Source organism: Rhea pennata, chromosome 2, assembly GCF_028389875.1.
Source record: "Rhea pennata isolate bPtePen1 chromosome 2, bPtePen1.pri, whole genome shotgun sequence".
Lineage (NCBI taxonomy): Eukaryota > Metazoa > Chordata > Aves > Rheiformes > Rheidae > Rhea > Rhea pennata.
Window position 1 is genome coordinate 127,935,756 of NC_084664.1, and position 21,614 is coordinate 127,957,369.

The 21,614-nt window shown below is 34.6% G+C and overlaps 1 protein-coding gene across 1 annotated transcript in view; it reads left to right on the top strand.

The window, feature by feature from the left end:
* Positions 1 to 21,614, top strand: part of ASPH (aspartate beta-hydroxylase) — a 115,481-nt gene that overhangs the window by 75,180 nt on the left and 18,687 nt on the right. The window contains exons 17-23 of the mRNA XM_062570331.1: positions 1,307 to 1,395; positions 3,565 to 3,651; positions 7,347 to 7,497; positions 9,412 to 9,548; positions 15,028 to 15,126; positions 15,750 to 15,839; positions 20,385 to 20,522. Coding sequence (XP_062426315.1) covers positions 1,307 to 1,395; positions 3,565 to 3,651; positions 7,347 to 7,497; positions 9,412 to 9,548; positions 15,028 to 15,126; positions 15,750 to 15,839; positions 20,385 to 20,522 — 791 coding nt within the window. The remainder of the gene's footprint in view (positions 1 to 1,306; positions 1,396 to 3,564; positions 3,652 to 7,346; positions 7,498 to 9,411; positions 9,549 to 15,027; positions 15,127 to 15,749; positions 15,840 to 20,384; positions 20,523 to 21,614) is intronic.

Genomic DNA, 21,614 nt, shown 5'->3' on the forward strand with positions numbered 1-21,614 from the left:
CAGAAATGCTTGATGGTTATACTGAAAGCTCCCAGATGAATCCTTTAGCATTGGAGTAAAATGGGCAGATGAAAATAATTGCTCATTATATAATGTTTACTGTGTTATATTGGTGCCTAGCAGCTGAATAATATTTATGTTAACAGTTCTTTTTCAGCTTTGCATATTGATCTCCTGCTGGTCTAGAGTTGATATATAGTTGTACTGAAAATGGAAAGATAATACTTTTTTGTAATGGAGGGTAGCAGAAAGGCTCTTCCAACATGTCATCAAAATCAGAGGCAGGGGAAAGCAGTCTTAGATGTTTGTGCCAGACTTCTGACATTTCCATTCACTCTCTCAATATACAAATATACATACACAGTAGTTTTTTGTAGCAGAGAATATGTATTTTAAATGAAGTGCAAAAGCCAAGTTTACCTAATACACATGTAGAGAAAAGTTTTCTGCAGTCTATCTCCATATTTCTTGCAATATATATCTTGTAATATATATTTAATGCCAAAATAGAGAAAATAATAACCAAATAGAGATTATTTGAGTGACTGCTATAAAGTAAATAGCTATTTAAGTTGACACAATTAACTTCAATTTGTTTCAAACACATTTGGCTTTACACAATTTAATTCAAAATTGATTTGCTACATACTGCTATGGTTCTGCTAACATGTGATAACTTGTTTAAGCTACAGAAGCTTGATCACTTGAAGGGATCTTGACCAGAAAATTCAGTATTGAACCTGCGTTGAGCAGGAATTTGGATTAGGTGACTTTCTGAGGTCCGTTTCATCTTGAATAATTCTGTGATTCTATGAACATTTTTATTTTATTTTATTTTATTTTATTTTATTTTATTTTATTTTATTTTATTTTTTAACAAATAGATATTTGTATGTCTGCACACAACTTTAGAAATGATTAACACTTCTTGGTAATGAAATTGTTCACAGTATTCATATAAATGTGGAAAAAAAACATAGTTCTTCCCTCTCTAATGAATCATTTAGACTCTTTTGACTATTGGAAAGAAAAAAACTTTGAACATATAAGATGAAAAGCACTTGATCAAAAACTCCACTGCAAAGTTATTGAATCTGGATGACTGAAGATTGCTTTTCCTGTAGGATTTTGTGACTGTTATAAATAACTAAGAAATCAATTTCTTTCCAGTGTATTTTGAAACTGCCTTATTGGAAAATCATGCACTTTACCAGTACCATACTAGTCTCTAGTTAAAATCTGCTTCAAACAATTGCTGTGAAATATGAAAAAAGTAATGAACTATGTGTGTTTAAATCTTTTCTAGCTAAAAAGAAGAAAAAACCAAAGCTATTAAACAAGTTTGATAAGACCATTAAAGCTGAACTAGATGCTGCAGAAAAACTACGTAAAAAAGTAAGTTTTGAATGTTTTGTTCAGAATTGTAGATTGTAGCCACAAATGAATATATTTAAAAATTAACTTGGAAAACAGGAGAACTACTTTGTGATTTCCTTTTGTGAAATTAACTTTTTAAAATTAAATATCCAGAGCACACTTGTACTTCAAATTTCATTTCTGTCTGGTAGTTTAATTATTTTTTAAATCTTGAATGTACGTTCATTCATGTCTGTTTTTTCACCTTTAACCTTGCAAGTATGCACCTTAACTGCTGAATTTTTAATTTGGAATCGCAAGGGAGAGGAATACTTCATTTTGTCTAAGTATTTTTATGTTACTTAATCACTGTGTGCTAACCAACAGAATAACTGTAACTCTTCAACTCTTGGTGTTTGTGTGAGGAAAAAAGTGCTTAAATCAATCTTGTGGAACAGAGTTAGATCTGTCATATCAACCATGATATGCAGTCCACTCTAAAGAGTTCTTGCCTATTTGAGAATTGAAGTTGAGTATTATAAAATAACTTAGATTATGCAAGTGTGTTAATGTGGATCTCTCTGTATGTGTTCATGTGCTACGTGAGCGTCAGCTGGAAAAGTGTTTCTGCCGGAATTCCGCATGCATCTGAAGAGTATTTCTGCTTCCATGCAGCTGCTTTGAGGGTTAAACAGACATTCATGCTTTTCACCAAGGGCAACAAGACCTTTTGGTGATTTTGAATGGAATATTTGACTCTGGAGGAAAACAAACAAATAAAAAAACCCCAAGACCCTAAGCTCCCCTCCTCGGATGTCTTCTGTGATCAGTTCCAATGTTATTCTTTTTATTTGAAAATTTTTGAAATATAGACCTTATCAACCATGTCGTTTTATCAAATTTCACATTACATAGTGAAGCAAAACTACTTGATTGTTAGAAATGAAAAACCTTAAGCCTTTTGGGTGTAGATCTTGCAAAATGCTGATATGCCTCCCAGATAGTCTCAGTATGCAGAGAACTGCAGGTCTTCATTCTGCCCTAGATTTGAGATGGCTGAATATGCCACTTACTGTACAGTACAATAAAACCATCTTAATCTCTGGAGGTATAGGATGTTTCTTCATTGTTAGGAGATTTTGACTGAGCATATTTAGGTTTATATTGCCACCTGTGCAGCCTCAGATTTTCTATAGATCTATGAAGAGGCTGAAGACCTACTATAGACTAGTCTCAAACTGTCTCTGCTATTGCTTTTCTTTAGAAGTCTTGTTAATATGGTAGAATACAAAAATAAAATGCATTTTGATCCTTATTGCTACTTAAACTGTTGGTTGATCAGACTGAGAGACATAACAGAAAATTCTGATGATGCTTATAACATCAGCTGACTGACTGATTTCCTGCCTGTTTCTCTTGGTGAACTGCAAACAATCATACTTTTCTTGTAGGAAGAAGGATAAAATTAGTAGCCAACCAGATGCATGTAACATTTATTTGAAGATAGCAAGACCGTTGTGTATAATAACTGACTCATATTTATACAGCTGTAAGTGTTGGATGTGGCTGTAGGATCTAATGCCAAGTTTTGCAGAGGAGTTCTTAGTTCCCATTTAACTGTGCAATTGGTTCTTCTCAATTTCCATCCTTACTTGTTAGTCAGTATCAATCATGAGAATATCATAGTTACTTTCTGACTTCATATGGGACAGGGAAGAGATGCAGGGTACACGTGAAGGTCTCAGGGATATAATTTATTTTAAAATTAAGAGGAAGCATTCATATACTTACAGAAGGTTCAATATTACTTTCCCTCAAAGAGCCACAGTTGGTCACATGCAGAGGTGAAATTTTTAATTATATATAGAGTTTTCTTCTTATTCCGTATGTTACATTTCAACTTGGATTAGCTGTATAGTCTTCACATTTTGTTGTAGTAAAGCAATAGTCATCTCAGCATTTTTTTACAGTCAGCAAAGGAAAATGGAGTAAAATAAAAACAAAGCTATTAGTTTTTACTATAGAAAGTGAATAATATTGTTTTATAACTAATCACAATGAATTTCACACAAGTAACCAGCAAAACCCAACAAAAATATGAGTGAAACCTGTTAATTCGCAATCTAGATTTTTTGTGTTTGTTTTTAATTTGGGGTAACTAATGTGATATTATGCTATTTTCATGCAAATAAAATCTCTATCTTCCAGGGAAAAGTTGAAGAGGCTCTAAGGGCCTTTGAAGCATTAGTGAATCAATATCCACAGAGTCCACGAGCAAGATATGGAAAAGCACAGGTACTGAGAAAGTGTCATAAATGTTAAAATAAAATAAAATAAGTAAGATAAAATAAACAGGTTTTAACGATGGAGTTCTAGACACAGTCAGCTTCATTTTTAATTTTGCAGACATTTTGTAAGGAAAATTGGTTTATGTTATCTGTCAAATGGTATCCGTTTCTGTCATCTTTACTTCCTCCGGTACCTTGAGGGCTTTTGTCTAGCTTTGGTCTAGAGGGATGAAGGGTATATAACACAAAAAGATGTATAGTTCCTATAGTTTTCATGAAGACTGCCAGGCGAATGGGAAGAGAGAAACCTCAACTAATGTCCCACTGCAGGAATAACAGGCAGAACTTAAGTCATCGCATGCTGTTTGCTGCAAGTGGCAAATCAACACATGTCAGTCTGCTCTGGGCTAAGTGATGCTTTTTGCCTAGTGAGGAATGTTGAAAGAGATACGGGAAGGAAGGGAGATTTTCAGCTTTTATAGGGAGGCCCTTAAAGGTAAAGAACACACATTTGTAGGCAAGGAGGCTTAATGAGTTCTTTTGCTTATGGAGTAAGCTTTTCTGTTTCAGGTATTCCCCTCCAGATAAAGAAAGCATTGGAAAATAAATAAACTCTGCATTCATAATAATTTGTGCCATTTTGAGATGTTTCAGAAGAGGATAATCCTTGTATTTTTATGAACAGTGGGATTATCCTGCTCAACTATTTGTAATAAAAGACTGTTTGAACTCATGTTAATCAAGATGAGCAAAGTGAGATCCTCACAGTGAAGAGGAATTGTGTTGTGATACAATTAGTGAGGCATTTGGATTGGAGTCACAGCCAGTTTTCACTTGATTGATAATAGTCATGCTATAATCACAGCTACGGTTATCTGAAAACTTATCACAAAAGCACTTGATACTCAGTAGACTGATCCTTTAACGCTGTATGGGAGGGATAGTCTGCTGAACTCTTTACCTTCTTACATTAGCAGACTGCCTAACTTTGTATATGTGATGGATACAGTTTTCTGCTAAATTATACTTTTAGTACTTACCTCTTTTAAGGATCTGTGGTTATGTGTAAGAGAATACTCTTCCAGTCTCCTCATTAGCTCAGTGCTTTCAGGGAGGAGGGCAAATAACTGAGGCCAGCTATGATATTTTTTCTCATTCAGAATTCTTCCAAGCGACACAACTTACTTGCTGCTTTACAATAACTTGTAGTCACTATATACTACTTCAGCAATGCTTAAAAGAGCTACAGACCAAGATTTGGAGTCATAATTGGCATATGCTTCCTGGGAATATATAAAAACTATGGATTTATTTCAATTTTCAGTGGTCTTTGTATGCTCTGGTTAATTTGTAACATTTTTTACTAAACAATTACATTGACGGACTGACAGTACTTCTATTGAATCAAGTGTAGCTTAGGTGAAGCTGTTGGAAAGGAATGGGAAATTCACTAACAGATGGATTACTCTTAAGATTAACATTATAAGACACTCTTACTTTTAAAGAAGTGTTTATACCAACTTACACCAACAAAGTGCATTCTCATCCCTAACTAACAATAAAACTGCAGAGAGGGATAAGGCTAAAACCTAGGATTTCACCAAAAGAGTGTACCCTCTCCTTCTCTATGAAGCATAAACCAATATTTACATGTTAATTTTGTAGATTCTATTTCCAATAAATTGTGAGGACTAATTTTCTTGATCTTTAAATCACTTTAAAAGGCAACTGTTTTCTCCAAAATTCTGCAAGAGTTTTTTCAGAAATTTGAGCAGTTTGTGATTTGATTTCTAGAGCTATATTTAGGTATCAAAAATATTCTGCAAAAATAGTTAATATCTTTAAGGATGAGAAGAACAGTAGATAGAGAGATCTTAGACCTCGTTACCACAGAATCACAGAATAGTTGAGGTTGGAAGGGACCCCTGGAGATCATCTAGTCCAACCTCCCTGCTCAAGCAAGGTCACCTAGAGCGTATTAGACAGGATCACATCCATGCGGGTTTTGAATATCTCCAGAGAAGGAGACTCCACAACCTCTCTGAGCCCGTCACTCTCACAGGGAAGAAATTCCCCCTCATGTTCAGGCAGAACTTCCTCTGCTTCAGTTTGTGCCCATTGCCTCTTGTCCTGTCACACGGGACAACTGAAAAGAGTTTGTCCCTGTCGCCTTGACACCCTCCCTTCAGGTACTTGTACACATTGATCAGATCCCCCCTCAGCCTTCTCTTCCCCAGGCTGAACAGGCCCAGCTCTCGCAGCTGTTCCTCACAGGGCAGGTGCTCCAGCCCTCTGATCATCCTCATAGCCCTACGCTGGACTCTCTCCATATATTATAGATAATATATCTCTCTCATATATTACAGATAATATATGATTTGTAGCATCTATATTTGTGATCTTATTCTGATATTTTTTTATCTCTTCCTTATTTATCTTTTACTATCCTATACCCTGCCACTTCCTCAAAAAGGGAAAAGCAAATTTACTAGTGAATATAAATCAGAAAAATAAATAACCTCTTAAAATTGATTTCTGAATTTATCTCTGAAACCAACATATCAACCCCTGTCTTGGAGTTGATCCAATCATGACTGAGTAAACATATTATTAGATATTTTCCATACTCAATTTCAAAACAGCAGGATACATCATTGAACATGAAGAAGCCTGGAAAAAAAAAATAAAGGACAGAAGTGCAAAGAGATTCCAGATGTTAACTGCTGACTAAAACATATCCTGCTAATACAACTGAAACTTTTTCAATTAATGCATATATAAGTGATAAACAATGAATTTAGATTGACCAATATATATTTCTACTGATGAGATGTTTGTAGTGCGTTTACACTGCTAATTGGCTTAAGAAGGAATAAGCCAGTAAAAATAGAAGTTTTTTGGAAGAATGCAAGAAAGATATGAAAATGCATTTGTAGATATGTCAGAATAAAAATTATATAAAATAATACTTAAAAAATTCAGCATATGACATAGTCTTTTTTCCCCCCCCAGCAGTAGAAACAGTATCAAAATGCCTTACCACAGGTGAAAACAGTAGTAGTTTCTACTTGGCTTCACTGAAACTGTAATTTCACAGCAGAGATCTAGTACATTATTTGATCTGCTCCTGAACTTGATGAACAAATTGAAGTTTTTGAAGTATTATATATGTAAAAGTAAAGTTAATTCCCAGGATTTTTTTCAGGAAAGGGTTTATGCAAAGCTATGTCTAAATATCAAAAAATAATAAAAAAAATATTAGTGTGTTTTGATTTACATATTACTCTCAGTATTAGGCTTGGTCTACAAATAATCCATACAAAACAAATTACACTTTTTCCATGTTATTAAAGGAGATTTCTTCATTTAATTTTAAAAGCAGAAATTCTGACTTCTATACATATTACCCAAAAATATGTGTTAGTGTATGTACTGATGATGATGGTGTATGCTTTAGGGACAAATTTTCTCATATTTATGCTTTCAAACAGTTTGCAGAAAACAAGAATTAGCAGTATATCCACCTTATCACAAAGCATAATCAACTAACTTTTCCTTGTTATACCAAATATAGAGATTAAAGATAATTTTAAAATAATCCTATCACTGAACAATTACAAAGTTTTCCATTAGAGAAAATAAAAATATTTAAATACATTGGGTTATTATGTGTTCTAATAATAGTTTTATTATTCTATCCAGTCTGAAGATGACTTAGCTGAGAAAATGCGAAGTAATGAGATGTTGCAACAAGCCATCAACACCTATGATGAGGTGGCTAGTCTGCCAAATGTTCCTTCAGATCTGATGAAATTGAGCTTGAAACGAGAAGCAGACAGGCAGCAGTTTCTTGGTAAGTTTTGAACATGGATTAAAAATTATGAAAGATGTGTGAACATGACTTTAAAAGATCACAAATAACTTAAAAGCACTTTGAATTTTCAGTAGGACTTGTGTTTCTAGTTTCTTGAATACATATGAAAAATCTTTAAATTTTTTTTGAATATTAATGTTGAACTAATATTTAAAATTGTCCAAATGACAGCAGTGTCTGCATACAGTTAAGCACTAAGTGTTGTGAGTAGCTGTGGTTAAAGATGCTCAAAGAAAGTTTATTGGTAGAGAAAGGAGAAAATGTTGGATTTTTTTTTCTTTAACTGAAGTAGAGTTATGGAGATGTTAATGGCATATACAAGGTCTTACAGAAAAAAGAGAGAAGCAGAGTTGAACTCACGGTTAATGTTTTAACTTGCAAGGTTTTCCTTCTGTTGATATTTTGGAAAGCTCTATTTTTGAAAAGAAGATGTATAGATAATACAGAGTATAACTTAATGCACATGTAATAAATGTAAAATAAATGCATTTGTGCAGTTTTATAAAATCTATGTGAAAACTGTTAACATACTGTTATGAAATTGTAATTTTAAAGGATACCTTTGTCAAGAAGAAATCACCTGTTGTTATTACTAAGTTTCTGTCAAAGTTATTTGTTTAATTAACTGAATTTATTCATACTCTTTTCAAACTGAGTTACCAATAGCAACACCTTTGACAGCTATTAGACCCAAGCCTAAGATTGCTATTAGGCAATTAATTAAAAAGCACCCTGCAATCCTCCAGCTGATGTTCTTGATCCTATTTTTTAAAAAAGTAAAATGTAAATAGTGAAATAACCAGCCAATAGTTTTCTCAAAAAAAAAAAAAAAAAAAAACAGACATTCACTACTTAACAGCAGTGGCTCGATGCAGATCTATATTCATTACTTTAGGGAATGATTTATAACAATTTTTTTAAGGCACTGATACAGTGACCCTTTACACAACTTTTTCCTGTATTTTTCTATTCCTTTTTACAAATTTGCCTGCTATACTGATATGTGAATTTCGTGTTTTTCCTAAGCTGATCATATTCTCATATATTTAATTTATACCACAATAAACAACTGCAGGAAGGCTTAGTCCTTTTGATCATAAAGGTGAACTGTTCCAGTCTGAATAACAAAAGTTCCAAAACTCCCAGCACGTGCCAAGTTAAGGTGAGCTAGGTCTGAGTTCTCTTTGTCAAGGACTGGACTGGGAACTTGAGGATGGAACCCTAAAAAAAAAAAATACTAAAAAGTAAAGGAAACATCTGAAAATTTAGCTCTCAGTTCTGAGGTACAGGAAGTGTGATTATTATATGAAACACAGATAAGTTAGGTGAAGGAAAGAGTTCTAGTTCCATGAACTGGATTTTAAGATCAACTTGTTTTGATCTTACTATGCTTCAGCAAGACCTTGTCCAGGGAGTCAATTATTTACATGCATAATTTTAAGTATACCTAAAGCATGATTATCTTCAGTGGAACTATTGCTTAACTGTAACAATGTGCTTAATAACTCCAATTAATTGAGAAGTAAATTTATTTTAGAACACTGACCTGGTTTTGTTGAGCAATTTGACATCTACAAATGAAAAAGCAACCAAAGTTTAAAAAATTTGTTGACACTGCTACACTGTGAACAGTTTTCCACTAGAGGCTCCCATAACACTGCATGATATTCATTCTTGGTGATTTCCTGAAGTATTCCTCATAAGACTACACCCCATGTGACAATTAAGCAGTTGAATATTCTCCTATGTGCATAAATCTATTCCAAGTTCTGCATGAACAGTGATCATTAGTGAAAGTGAAGTATCTGGTTGTAATTTGTATTTTCTTTGACTGTGAGTTATTATTGTTACTCATATTCATAGTTTTAACTAAGTCTTGTTCAACGAAATTAGGTCGCATGAGAGGTTCTCTAGTTACTCTACAGAAATTAGTTCATCTGTTTCCCAGTGACATTTCTTTCAAGAATGACCTTGGAGTTGGTTACCTCTTGATGGGAGATAACAGCAATGCCAAGAAAGTATATGAAGAGGTGAGCTTCCGTTCCAGCTGAGGAAAAAATGGTTTACTTGCATATGTTAATTCTAAGGATTACCTATTTTAACTTCTTAGACATGCAACTTGCTTAACAACTGGTTTTGACGGATTATTAGAGATTATTTTTCCTCTTGCACAGTTCTTAATTATCTCTTAATTCAGATTTCCTGATACCATCCATACTAAACATTTTTCCTCATTAGAAGAGAAATGCATACTTAGTAAGAATTGGCTTATTGAGACTTCTGGTAGCCAGCTTTGAATTAGATTGACAACAGACATAGACTTAATGCCTGGTGTAAAAGACAACACTTTATCTGCAAGGCATGGAAAGCAGAAGTAAAACTGCTTATTTACAAGAATACCTGCTTTAAATAGGTGATAAAGTAATCAAGCATCCACATGAATATTTATGCTTTGGCTTTTTCTGAACTTTTGTAGGCAGCTTAAACTCCATTTTTCTTTCATGATGCTTGCTTGTGCTGTAGAAAGTTCATTGAATTTTTCATCTGATACTATGGTTAGCAGCCTGGAGAAAGTTCTGCTGCCAGAAAAGGTCACTCTGCTCGTATGACAGAGAAACCTTGTTATCATCTGAGAATGCTCTCATGTTTGTGGAGCTTCAGATTGCTAGTAGAGCAAGAGCTGTCAGAACCTCAGCAGAGATATCTTCTGAAGAAGTTGGTACACTTATTCCAATGCTTGTTTAATGCAAGGTTAGTTCAGTAATTAACTGGCTGTAGTAAATTGAGGATGAGCCAGCTTGATCAGTGCCAGCTCTGAAGGCCCAGTTGTCAGTCCCACATATCTTGGAGTCAAAAGGGATTTGCATCTCAGGTGATTTCACAAAAGGACAGGACATTTAGCCACAGAGCTGGAAGCAGGAGCCAAACCTAGATGATAGCCTTCTCTCTGTGTCTCCTCTGGCCATCACAGATATTGCCAGAAAAGTGTTTACTTTGGTACTTCAGCTACTTTTTACCTCCATCCATAAAACATTTCTGTTCAGTAGCTTTTCTGGCTCATCAGATTTTCTCTAAAGAGTGGAAATGTTAGATTCTAGAGATTGGATATAGTAATGAAATCTGCTTCCCCCACTGCAAGGAACTTTGAAAAATAAAAAACATGAGCAAAATTTTGCAAATTTTCTGGATTTTTCTGCAAACAGCATAGATGTTAGAATTTCTGAAAATCGCTAGTCACAGGCCTTCTTTATATGAAGAAAGTAGTGAGTTTGCTATATAATATGTATATAATTGTATATATTGCAATATTTTGACACTGAGATTCATATACTACAGAAAGAGAGTATAGTGTTCTGATTAGGATCAGATATGCCTAATAAATATTGGTCTGCTTTAACTATGTTGTTTTCCGTATTTCTGCAGGCTTTATCCAATATAATTACTCCATTTTGAACTTCAATAACCAATGAAATAGAATAAATCATAGAGATGTTCTGTCTTTTTAAAAGTGCAACAGATAAATATCTCTTTTAAAAGAACTGGATTTATTCTTTTTAGAAATGCAGTTTATGTCCAATATTCTAACCATTCGTCAAGCCAAATTCAAATACATTAATATGATTTTTCCTTTTTTGTAATTCAGAACAAATTTACATAAAGAATTTGAAAAAAAGAAATATAGCCAGAGAAACAGGCAGGAACTCATGTGCACTTGCTTTTATTTGTGGTTCTGCTGAAGATTTCTCATGTGATTCTGGGCATATCACTTAGGGGCCATCTGGTCTGCTCTGAGTGCCTCACTCTGCTGTTGCAATGCATAATTAGGAAATAATTGGCATATGATTTGGAGCTCCTACCATAGGTTCTCAGGCTCTATACATTGTCAGTAAAGAGAGGGAAAAAACTGTGAAGAGTGCTTCTGGGGACTCCAGGAGATCCCTTCCTCTTCCTATGATTTCAGGAAAACCTAAGAAACTTACATAATATAATGGACTTGGAAGTTCAGGATAAATCAGTCATGATAGGAAACGTGAGATGGCACAAACAAGAGCCTAACCTCAGTGCTACACAGAACATGCCTTCATCCACTCAATATGTGCAAGTCCTGGGTTCTGGTTCAAACTGTAGGGATGGTCGTACACTTTATTCAGGTGTTCTTTAGTGCAAAAAACATGAACATGAATGTATAGGAAGAAAGAGCAGAACCTAGGACTCTTTCTCAAGAGAGCGCACCCTTGTCCAACTAAAGACTCAGCTTCTTAGGTCCCCCGCCGCCCCAATTCCCTTTTCTCCATTGTCTAACTTTTACACAAGGTAGAGAACTTGTCTGAGAAAGAGGTGTAATGTTTAAACATTTCTCTGTTTAGGAGAGTCTAGACTCCAAATTTCACATTTACTGGGAATCTAGCAGATTCTTGTGCAAAACACACCAGTGCCCTTCCTGCTGCAACGTTTCTATCTAAGATCAGTATTGTCTGTCTGTTTTAAACACGGGCCGAGTACAGGTAACAGACCAGACTCTGCACAGGCACTCTCCTTTGGATTAACAAAATAAATAAATAAAATAAAACAGTATAATAAAAACATGGGTCCTAGTGAATTGAGACTTTTTGCTTTTACTCTGTAGTCAATATACTTATTTTCCATTCAATTCTTGTCATCTTTGTATAACCAGATTTAAATACTAGAAACTAACCAAAATTGTTCTAAAATGATTTCTCTGCAATTTTTTTCTCTTAGCAGCTGATAAGATGTTACAATGAAAGTTTTATTTCATAAATCGTAATACAATACATTCTTTCTTTTAGCTACAGAAATGTCTGAACACTGAACTTCAGATCAAGAGTTTTATATTAAGGCTGTAGTGTAGTGTAGTTTAATCTGATACAAAATGTAGTCTATTTTTTAGTATGTATTTACAGACTCTCTGCTGAACCATGTCCATTTCAATTTTGCCTACTATTAAAGTTCTTTTTGAATATTTTACTTAGGAACAAAAAAACATAGTGTTAAAAGGAGTCTTTGCAGAACTATAGCTGTTTTTATTTTCAAAGAGCTACAAGTTATAATAAAATACTGTGGAAGAGATCTTCATCTGGAGAATAAGTGACCTTATAGCACTTTTTCTACCTGTGATTCAGCTTAATGTAGCAGTGTACAGACAGACATACATAAGCCAGCCCTGGTTGAACTGTCTCAGGTAGAGAAGCAAAATAGCCACATTAACATAAAATTCTACCCTGGCTAATTAGCCACAGATAGCCCCAGGGGTTAATTTCTATATTTATGATTAATATTTAATGGGCTATGAGCAGTTTAGAAAAACTTTTTTCTAAACATAATTAATATTGCATGCAGCAACAGAGTAATACAATTTGCTTGTTTAAAAACTTCCAGTGTAATTTCTACTGATTGTATCTCTTCACTTTTCTTTAGACGCTCTGAATGTAGATCATGCCTTAACACAAGTTGGCATAGTTTAAATGAACTGTGATATGGGAAATTCTATTCTATCTTAATTAATCAGATAGCTTTGTCCTATAGTTAAAGGAACTGTAACAAAATTATATGGCTAATAAATATTTCTGTCAGTCAGTTTATTTGACCCTGCAGGTACAGATTCTTTGAACAAAATTATTATATACAGAATGCCGATTACTCATTGAATGCTCTATTCAAAAAGTATATAAAAGTATAAAGAAGGTGATATCATATTTTCTTGTATTAATGGTCAAGTACATGGTTATTATGAATTGCCAAGTTCACTTTGCTAATGATGTGGCATTTTATAGGCTTCAGATAGATTCTCAACTTCATTATTCTTTCATGGGAGCTTCTCCCTGCAAAAAGTGAAATGCTGCTATTTTTAACTTGTAATATTTTACACTCACATTGCACTGATCTTATGTGTAATTTGTATGTAAAGTTTGAGAAAGAAGAGAAATTGGCCCAGAGGACTTTTATGGTTTTGGTCGTAATTACTTTGAAGAATTAGGTGACACTGACTGGAAAAGGCAGAGGTAAAATGCTGTAATGTATATGGGCATCTTATGCGTGGTATAGATTTAGTAATGTCAAAAATGTATTTGGAAGAAAAAAAATTGCTCATTGTCTTGTATTTGCTGATTGTGCTAGACACTCCGCTGATATCAGTCCCTGTAATTCCAGTGACTTCCAGGCATCTGTGCTGGTCTTCACATGCTGAGGATCTCTTCTGATCATCTGTATACACTTATTTTAAAGAGAGAGGCCATGTAACAACATATTAGCTTGGCTGTGTGATTGATATCACATAGTGTTACAAACGAGACTGAATCACAGAAACTGCAGATTTCTATTAGATCAAGACACTATTTTTTCCCTTGACGGAAGCAGACCAAATACACTTTAATCATCCCAGTAATGCTGGAGGTACATGTTTCGGACCTCAGGCCAACTAGCTTCCTTCCTACTACCTTTGCCTGAAACACTCCCCCATACAGTGATCTTCTCCTACAATTGTCCACGAATTGTTGCCTAGCACAGTCTCCTGGAAGTATTCATCTGTGCCTATGTAAGGTTTGACTTCTCTTTTGCCTATGGGTTTTCCTTTCTTGCAAAATTAACTAAGATAGGTTATAACACAGACACTACTTCTAAATCTTGTTCAGAGTACAAAATGTTTTAGCTTAGTTTAGTACACTAGATTTTGGCCTTTCAAAAAGTGTAGTACACAAATTTGCAAACATAATTTATCCATCCCCTTCTAGTGTGAAAGCATGCTGGATTTCTTGCAGTACCGCATTAGTCCTTGCATTACCGTCTGATAGCTTTTTCTTGGCCAAGAAAGTGCAAGTTCTTCTAGAGCGTGTTCCAGTTTACTGTTGTGCTGAGAACCATGAGGTATGAGTTCCCATGTGTTCCCAGGATTTGTGCAATGTAGTGCTGTCATGTGATGCTGCAAGTTTTTTTACAGCATGTTTCTAAACTGTAGTCACATGCTTCTCAGCATGATGTGTTCTCTTTAGCCAAGACTAGTTTGCCACTAGTATAAACCTATTTAGTTTAAAACTATTGCAGGTATCCTTCTACGTTACAGTTCCCATGACTATACTGTAGATTTGCTCAGAGAGCCATTTCTTTCTTTCAAATTAGTCAAGCCTAGGATATGCAACTAAAATGTTAATTAGTGCTCCGCTTCCTCAATGTAGCATACTGTAACACAAGAGAGAAGGTGGAAAAAGAGGGGCAAGAAGAAATTAATGCAACTGGCAGATTCCAGCTGAGTTCATTTTATTTTTGAAACTTTAAAGTTTGGGTTGGAATGGTTTATTCTAGAGAGGGACAAAAGCAAATAGGGAAAAGAAAGTGCAGCCAAGCCAAACATTTGTCTGAGAATTAGTGGTAGGAGAAAATTTCATTTAATCACTAAATAATAAACGTGTGCACAGGTTTGTTAATTTTCCATGAACAGTCACATTTTGAAAGTAGATCCATACATTAATATGTAATTCATTTGCTCTTATACAGGTACTAAGCCTGGCTCCAAATGATGGCTTTGCCAAAGTACATTATGGCTTCATCCTGAAGGCAGAAAACAAGATAGCAGAAAGCATTCCCTATCTAAAGGTATTGTTGTCACTTAAAGTATATATTTTACTAGTGGAAAAGTTGTATCAGAATCTGTGAAGTTATGGTAGCATGTATCAGACTAGAAGCACACTAATTGCCAATCACAATTTAAGCTACCATTATATTGCTATAGCACTGCCACTGAACAGGAACATGTTTGTACTTTGAGATTCTTCAATTCCTAAACATCAAGTATTTCTTTTATTGATGGTTAATAGAATAACACATATATATATGCACATGTATACTTTTGAGTGTTTGGGAAGAAATACTGTAAAATGAAACCTTAATTTACAATATCTGACTTTCTAATATTTCTAATATCTGGCCATATATCCGCCTACATATACAGGAGACTTTGGAGTGGTGTGGGTTTGAGGTGTTTACCTCTGCATACATATCTGTCTTGCAGTGAAAGGCCATGGGTTTTGAAAAAAGATAACATTTCTCAAGGGCTTTTTGGCTGAAGTATTATAACCTTTCAACCTAAGTTACATGGTAGTTATATTTCATAGCCAGTTTCATAGTTTGTCTCTTGCATAGAATTGGCAGCTTATTTACAGCAATCAAATGAACTCTTAATAAAAGTTGTACAGAATTTCCTCTTATCCCTTTTTCAGGAAGGACTAGAGTCTGGTGACCCGGGCACAAATGATGGACGCTTCTATTTTCATCTAGGTGATGCTTTGCAGAGGATAGGAGACAAAGAGGTACATATTTAATACATGTTTTAAATTTTAAACCTCTGAGGGACTGCATGATCCAGCAAAACTTGTAAGCATGGGCCTAGAAGTTGAAAATATTGAATTTGAAATGTTAATGAGGAAATCTTAATGTTGAAAATGTGTATAGAGCTCAGAATAAGAGATGCTACCAGCAAAAAATCTCCCATTTGTATGATGATGCAATCTCTTAACACCCTTTGCTCTATCATGTAACTGCCCAAAACTTACTAAGCTTACATGGGGCAGGATGAACCAAGAGACCAAGAAAATTCAAGAATTCATTGAAACCCTTTTTTAGAATCTATCTCCTACTCCTACCACTTTCTGTAAAGATCTTTCCCACCAGAGCAAAATACGGTGATATAAATATGACTTCATATGAAAGTTCTCTTATAACTCTCATATAGCACTGTTTTGTAAACCTCACTTCTTCCTCAGAGTGACTTTGCAGCACCAATGAGTGCATTGTACAAGAAGACCATGAGAAAACTGAATGTATGGCCTGGCTTACTGTCCTTGTTCATGCGTTAAATTAGCAAACAGATCAGAAAAGCAGAAATTTGTAAAACAAGTTTGTTGCATACCCAACGAACACAAACATATGCCACTGGAAGCCATAAGGGGTTCTAATCTGTTAATTTAGTAGAGCCAAACTTAAATATGTGAATTAGCTCTACTGTGGTAGGGGGAGAAGGGGGAAGGAGGGCTAGATATTTACTGAAAACTGTTATTGGCAATGAACTTTTCTGTGGGTATCAACTTTAAAAAGATTCCTTGGAGGCAAACAGAGAGAGAAGAAAAAATAAAAAAAACAGTGGAAAGTGATATGATTGCTTTTTAGTCAGTTATATAGTAATGCGTATGAAATATTGACAGTTAAAATACTGTAAGGAATGCTAACTTTTTGGGTGTCTTGGCCCAGTCAGTAGGCAATTCTCCAATATTAAAAATAGACCAGTGGACTATAATAAAGCATATGTTTAGGATCTTTCTTTAGACTAGTTCATCAGATCAGATCTTATTTTACTTTATAAAGAATATGTAACTGTTATTATAATACTTTACATATATAGAAGGGGTAGAGTATTTAAATGTGATAAAATCTGGGTTTTTTTAAGTTGGATTATCTTCTCTGAAAGTACAATAAAGTATTCTTCCAAAGATTTTTTTTTTTTTGCATTTATTTACAAGTGAGAATTATTTGGCTTCATTTTACACTTATACACACACATATGCACAAATACACACACACATATATAAACACACATACATTCTGTCTGTCTGAGTCTGTCTGTCTCACAGAAGAAAATGGAAAAGAAAATCCCTTTAAACTTCCCTGGGTTGAATGACTAAGCCTAGAGCATCCCATTACAATGTGTGACTAAAGATACCACAAAGACATAATTAATATACACCATCATAAATCCCCAGGATAATTATGTGTTAATGTTTATGGAGTTAATGGTCAATCTTCTGTTAAAAAAAAAAATTAATCAATAAGAAGTGAACTTATTGGGCTAGAAAAGACTTAAATTTGTCTGTGGAAAGTCTAATGTTAAGCTAAATTTTTTTTTACTGACCTTGCTTGACTTGCTGAACTTCAAGATTTAATCAAGGAGACAGATCAATATTTAAGGAACATGTGAAATTGCTATCACTGAAGGTTCATTGAAGGTAGATATTCATCTATTAGAGCTAAATTAGGAATTAAAAATGTGATCTGGTAAATTGTAGGGAAATAGTTTTGAATATGCCCTTTCCAACAATAATTCAATAAAATGCCAGTGTACTGAAAAAAAGAAAAATGATAAAAGACATTATGGAATGAACAAAATGCTGTTCACATGGATTGTATAAGCTATCAGACAATTTATTTCTTGAAAAGAGTATATATTGTTGTAGCTGTCTTAGGTAGTATGGTGGTTATTATCTAGACTTTCCATTGCCAAGATCTTGTGAAAGGAGAGGTTTCTAATAGAAGTTCAGGTCTGGAAAGGATGTGCCAGGAAACATATCCCTACGTTGTGCTGTCCAAGGCCACCTCATACAACCTCAGTACAATTCTTTTAATAAATAAGGATTAATAATGCTATACATTGTAATTCTTGCAAATGGATCATAATGAGCAGCAACATTCATATTCATCAGATAGCAGCTGAAGGAATTCATTCCCCTTACGTCAGGAGTTAGCCCAAATGATGCTGCAAATGAATGCAGGCAATGAGCATGAACAATCTACTGGTAGCCCGCTGCAACTACAACTTACATTTTGAGGAACATATGTTATAATGCTTCCATTTAAAAGTCTCAACCAAGATAAGATCAAATTATAGAGATATACTGTATGTCACTCAAAGGTAGTACGTAACATTTTTGACCCATGTGTAAATGCACAATTTTTAAGTTTCCTCAGAGAAAATTGCTGTGTTTTATAGTGACTGAAAGATGGAAATTAATATATTGTCAGTAGTTATCAAGACTACTTTTCTGTGCTTTAGTTACATACTGTAAGATTGCGTTTTATTGCAGCCTTTCCTTTGTACTTTGAGAGAGTTATAAAGATCAGAGTACTACATCTTTGAAAAGCTTGAAGAAAATTTAGATATAAACTCTACAAACGTTATCTGTGATTACAATATTGGAGATTATGTAAAAAATTACCTTTGAAAACACAAACACTCACAATCATTTCTTACCTTGTACCTGAAATAAAAGATCTCAAAGTAATTATGTCAAGTGACTCCTGAACATTTGTAGGAAATAATTTATTATCTGAAGAATTTTCAATAGCTTTTTATTTTCTTTACTGATTGACTACTAAGACTAAGTCAAACACGTGCTGTTCCCATGGTTGATTTGTACTTAAAAGAGTTTCATTTTTCTTTCTACTTTACTCGCTGCATAATGAATGTAAATAATATACTGATGAGAATACCTTTTTTCTAGAGATATGCTTGTTTTGTTGTATGTTTTACTTTCTGTTGGTTCCCTTATATGAAGTATTTCTTCTTTAGCTTATGAGTTAGACTTGTGTTTCTGTTGCAGTAAGCCTTTAGTTTCAACCATTAAATCAAATATGGCCAGATTTATGGTCGTACGCCCTTGAATTAGTTAGAACAAGGGAAAGGACGCTCTTCAAAATACAAATGACAGTAAAATTTGGCTACAGCCTTGGCGGGGGAGGTATCATACCAATAGGCTACTGGGGACAGTGTATCATGATTGCTACCTAGTCCAGATTTTAAACACTACTGCCAGAAGGAGAAGTGGGGCTTTTTGTTTTGACAGGAGAACTTGGCAAGGAGGTGGATACAGCAGGGATGGTAGCTAATAGTAAGTTGTGGGGAGTATTAAGTGGAAACACAAGGATGAAACTATATGCTGTTTTATGTAGAGTGAGATGAGAATAGACTGGATTGGGTGAAGGAGTGTAAGAATGTAGTCAGTCTGGATGCCTGAGGCTTAGGTGAAGGCACATGGAGAGGTTGCAGGTTAAGGAGGAAGTGAATTTGGAGTGATATAGCCAGAGGGGAGCTCTATGAATGAATCAAGGGTTTTTGGATGATTGTTGTTTAAAGTAGAGTTGTTGCTTCTTTCCCTCTGCTCTGGACTTCCTATCTCTATATCTCTCTACCTAGCAGCTCTGCCGTATCCTTTTTTGTCTTTTCTTTTTTTTTTCTTTTTTGTCTTTTTTTTTTCTTTTTTGTCTTTTTTTTTTTTTTTTTTTTTTTTTTTTTTTTTTTTTTCTGTGGTATCCAAAATATTGCTGCTGTAATAGCAGCACTGAACAGGAAAGTGTCAGCTATATGTAGCTTTTTTCGTTTATGGATCATTATGGTGTTATACCTGTTGAGCCTCTTCTTTATACCTGTTGAGCCTCTTCTTTCCAAGCATCCCATTTTCTTCCTTTTCAGAGCCTCCTTTTGCTGCTGGCATGGTCATGCAAATTGTGGAAAGGGAGAAGAAACAAGCAGAGGTCTGGCCAGTGCCTCTAATCTCATTAGGTTTCTCTTATCATGTTAAATAAAGGGGAGGGGCAAAAAAAATTGGTAACATCAGCTCACTGCTGATATGAAAAAAATATTTGAGGTAATAATGCAACAATTCAGATCCACAAAGCCAGTACATGTTTTCATTTTCTCAGCACTTCTTTCAGCAGCAGAATCTTTAATTCATACATAGAGAATTGAAGCATACAGAAAATATGTCTAACCAAGATTACACTGAATTGGATCTCCAAAGTCCTCAGGTAGAGCCTAGATTATGCATCAGTTTTTGACGTGAGTGAGTCTGAGAAAATTATCTTATTTTGTTGATTGACAACAGGATTGGAAAGCCTTGGCTCACTTTAGATAAACTGTTTTATGGTTGTTTTTTTTTCCTTTTTTTAAGGAGTTTATTACTAAACTGTAGTAGGACAATATCACTGCATCCAAAGGGCCTATTCCTTTAGCAAAGGAGTGTACGCTACTTTTTTCTACTGAAGTTTGACTGATATGAATTTGGTTGGTAACAGCTGCAATCTTTTAGGCATACAAATGGTATGAACTTGGATACCAAAGAGGTCACTTCGCATCTGTGTGGCAGCGCTCCCTCTACAATGTCAAGGGACTGAAAGCTCAACCTTGGTGGACAGCAAGGGAAACCGGTTATACAGAACTGGTGAAGGTGAGGAGTTTGTTTCATTTTACTTTGTTGTTTGTTTATTTTTTTATGACAACTGTAATCTAAGATCTTAGGCAGAGAAAATGCTGAGAAATCTCTTTAAAGTATGAATCATGGTAAGAGAGTATAAGACACTAAACCTAGACTGAGCATAACATTTAATAAGGTAATTAAGTAAGATAAGTAAGATAAGGTCGAGGTGTTTTAAAAATTGAGGATGAGGGCGTATCAGTCAAAAATTTACACAGTAGACAGCTGTGATGCCTTAAGTACAAAATGACAGCAAAACCCTTGTGGTGTCTGGAACAGCCCTTGTGAATTTTTTGTTAGTCAGAAAAGGATGTTTCCTTCATCCCTTGTATTCAGTGACTTCTTTGGAGCTTTTCATTGCATAAGAGAAAATGGTTTAGACTCCCAGTGACAAACTGAGCAAAAGAGAACAACACTGTAGTTCTTCAATTTTTTTTTTTATTTAATGCATGACATGTAATTGGTTATTATTTATAATAATAATTTATGTTCAAAAATTGGGTAAGACTCTTTTTATTCTAAAAATCCAGAAACACCTAAGCAAATGTTTACTAATTCCTTAATAAAAAGTGAGAGAAGTTCATTTTTTGAGTAAATTGATATGCGGTTTAGCAGAACTCTTCTGTGCAAATAAATAAAAACATGAACATTTATTGATAAGAGACAGGTTCGTTCAGAGTGGTTGTTTCACTGTATGTGGTTTCATATGTTATAACCTATCATGAAAGACTGATTGACAGAAATTTGCCCTTTGAGCTCTAGAGTCCAACTCCGTATTTGAATCTGCTTGTACCTCTTCCAGGCTGTTCTCATGCTTGGTTAATGCTTCCTACTCCTATTCTCTGGACAGAACCTCTAATGTGTGCCTGTCTCTGCTTTATGTTCAAGCTGTCGTTACTCTGCATTTATAGTCTTAGCACTGTTTCGTATAAAATAACTATTTCTTTAATGTTTGTTATTGAATATACCAAAATAAGGATTTGGATAATAAAACTGAAATTACAACATAGTACTTCTGTCTTTTTTCCTCCATTGTACTGAGAGATGTTGCGGTATTTTAATTTT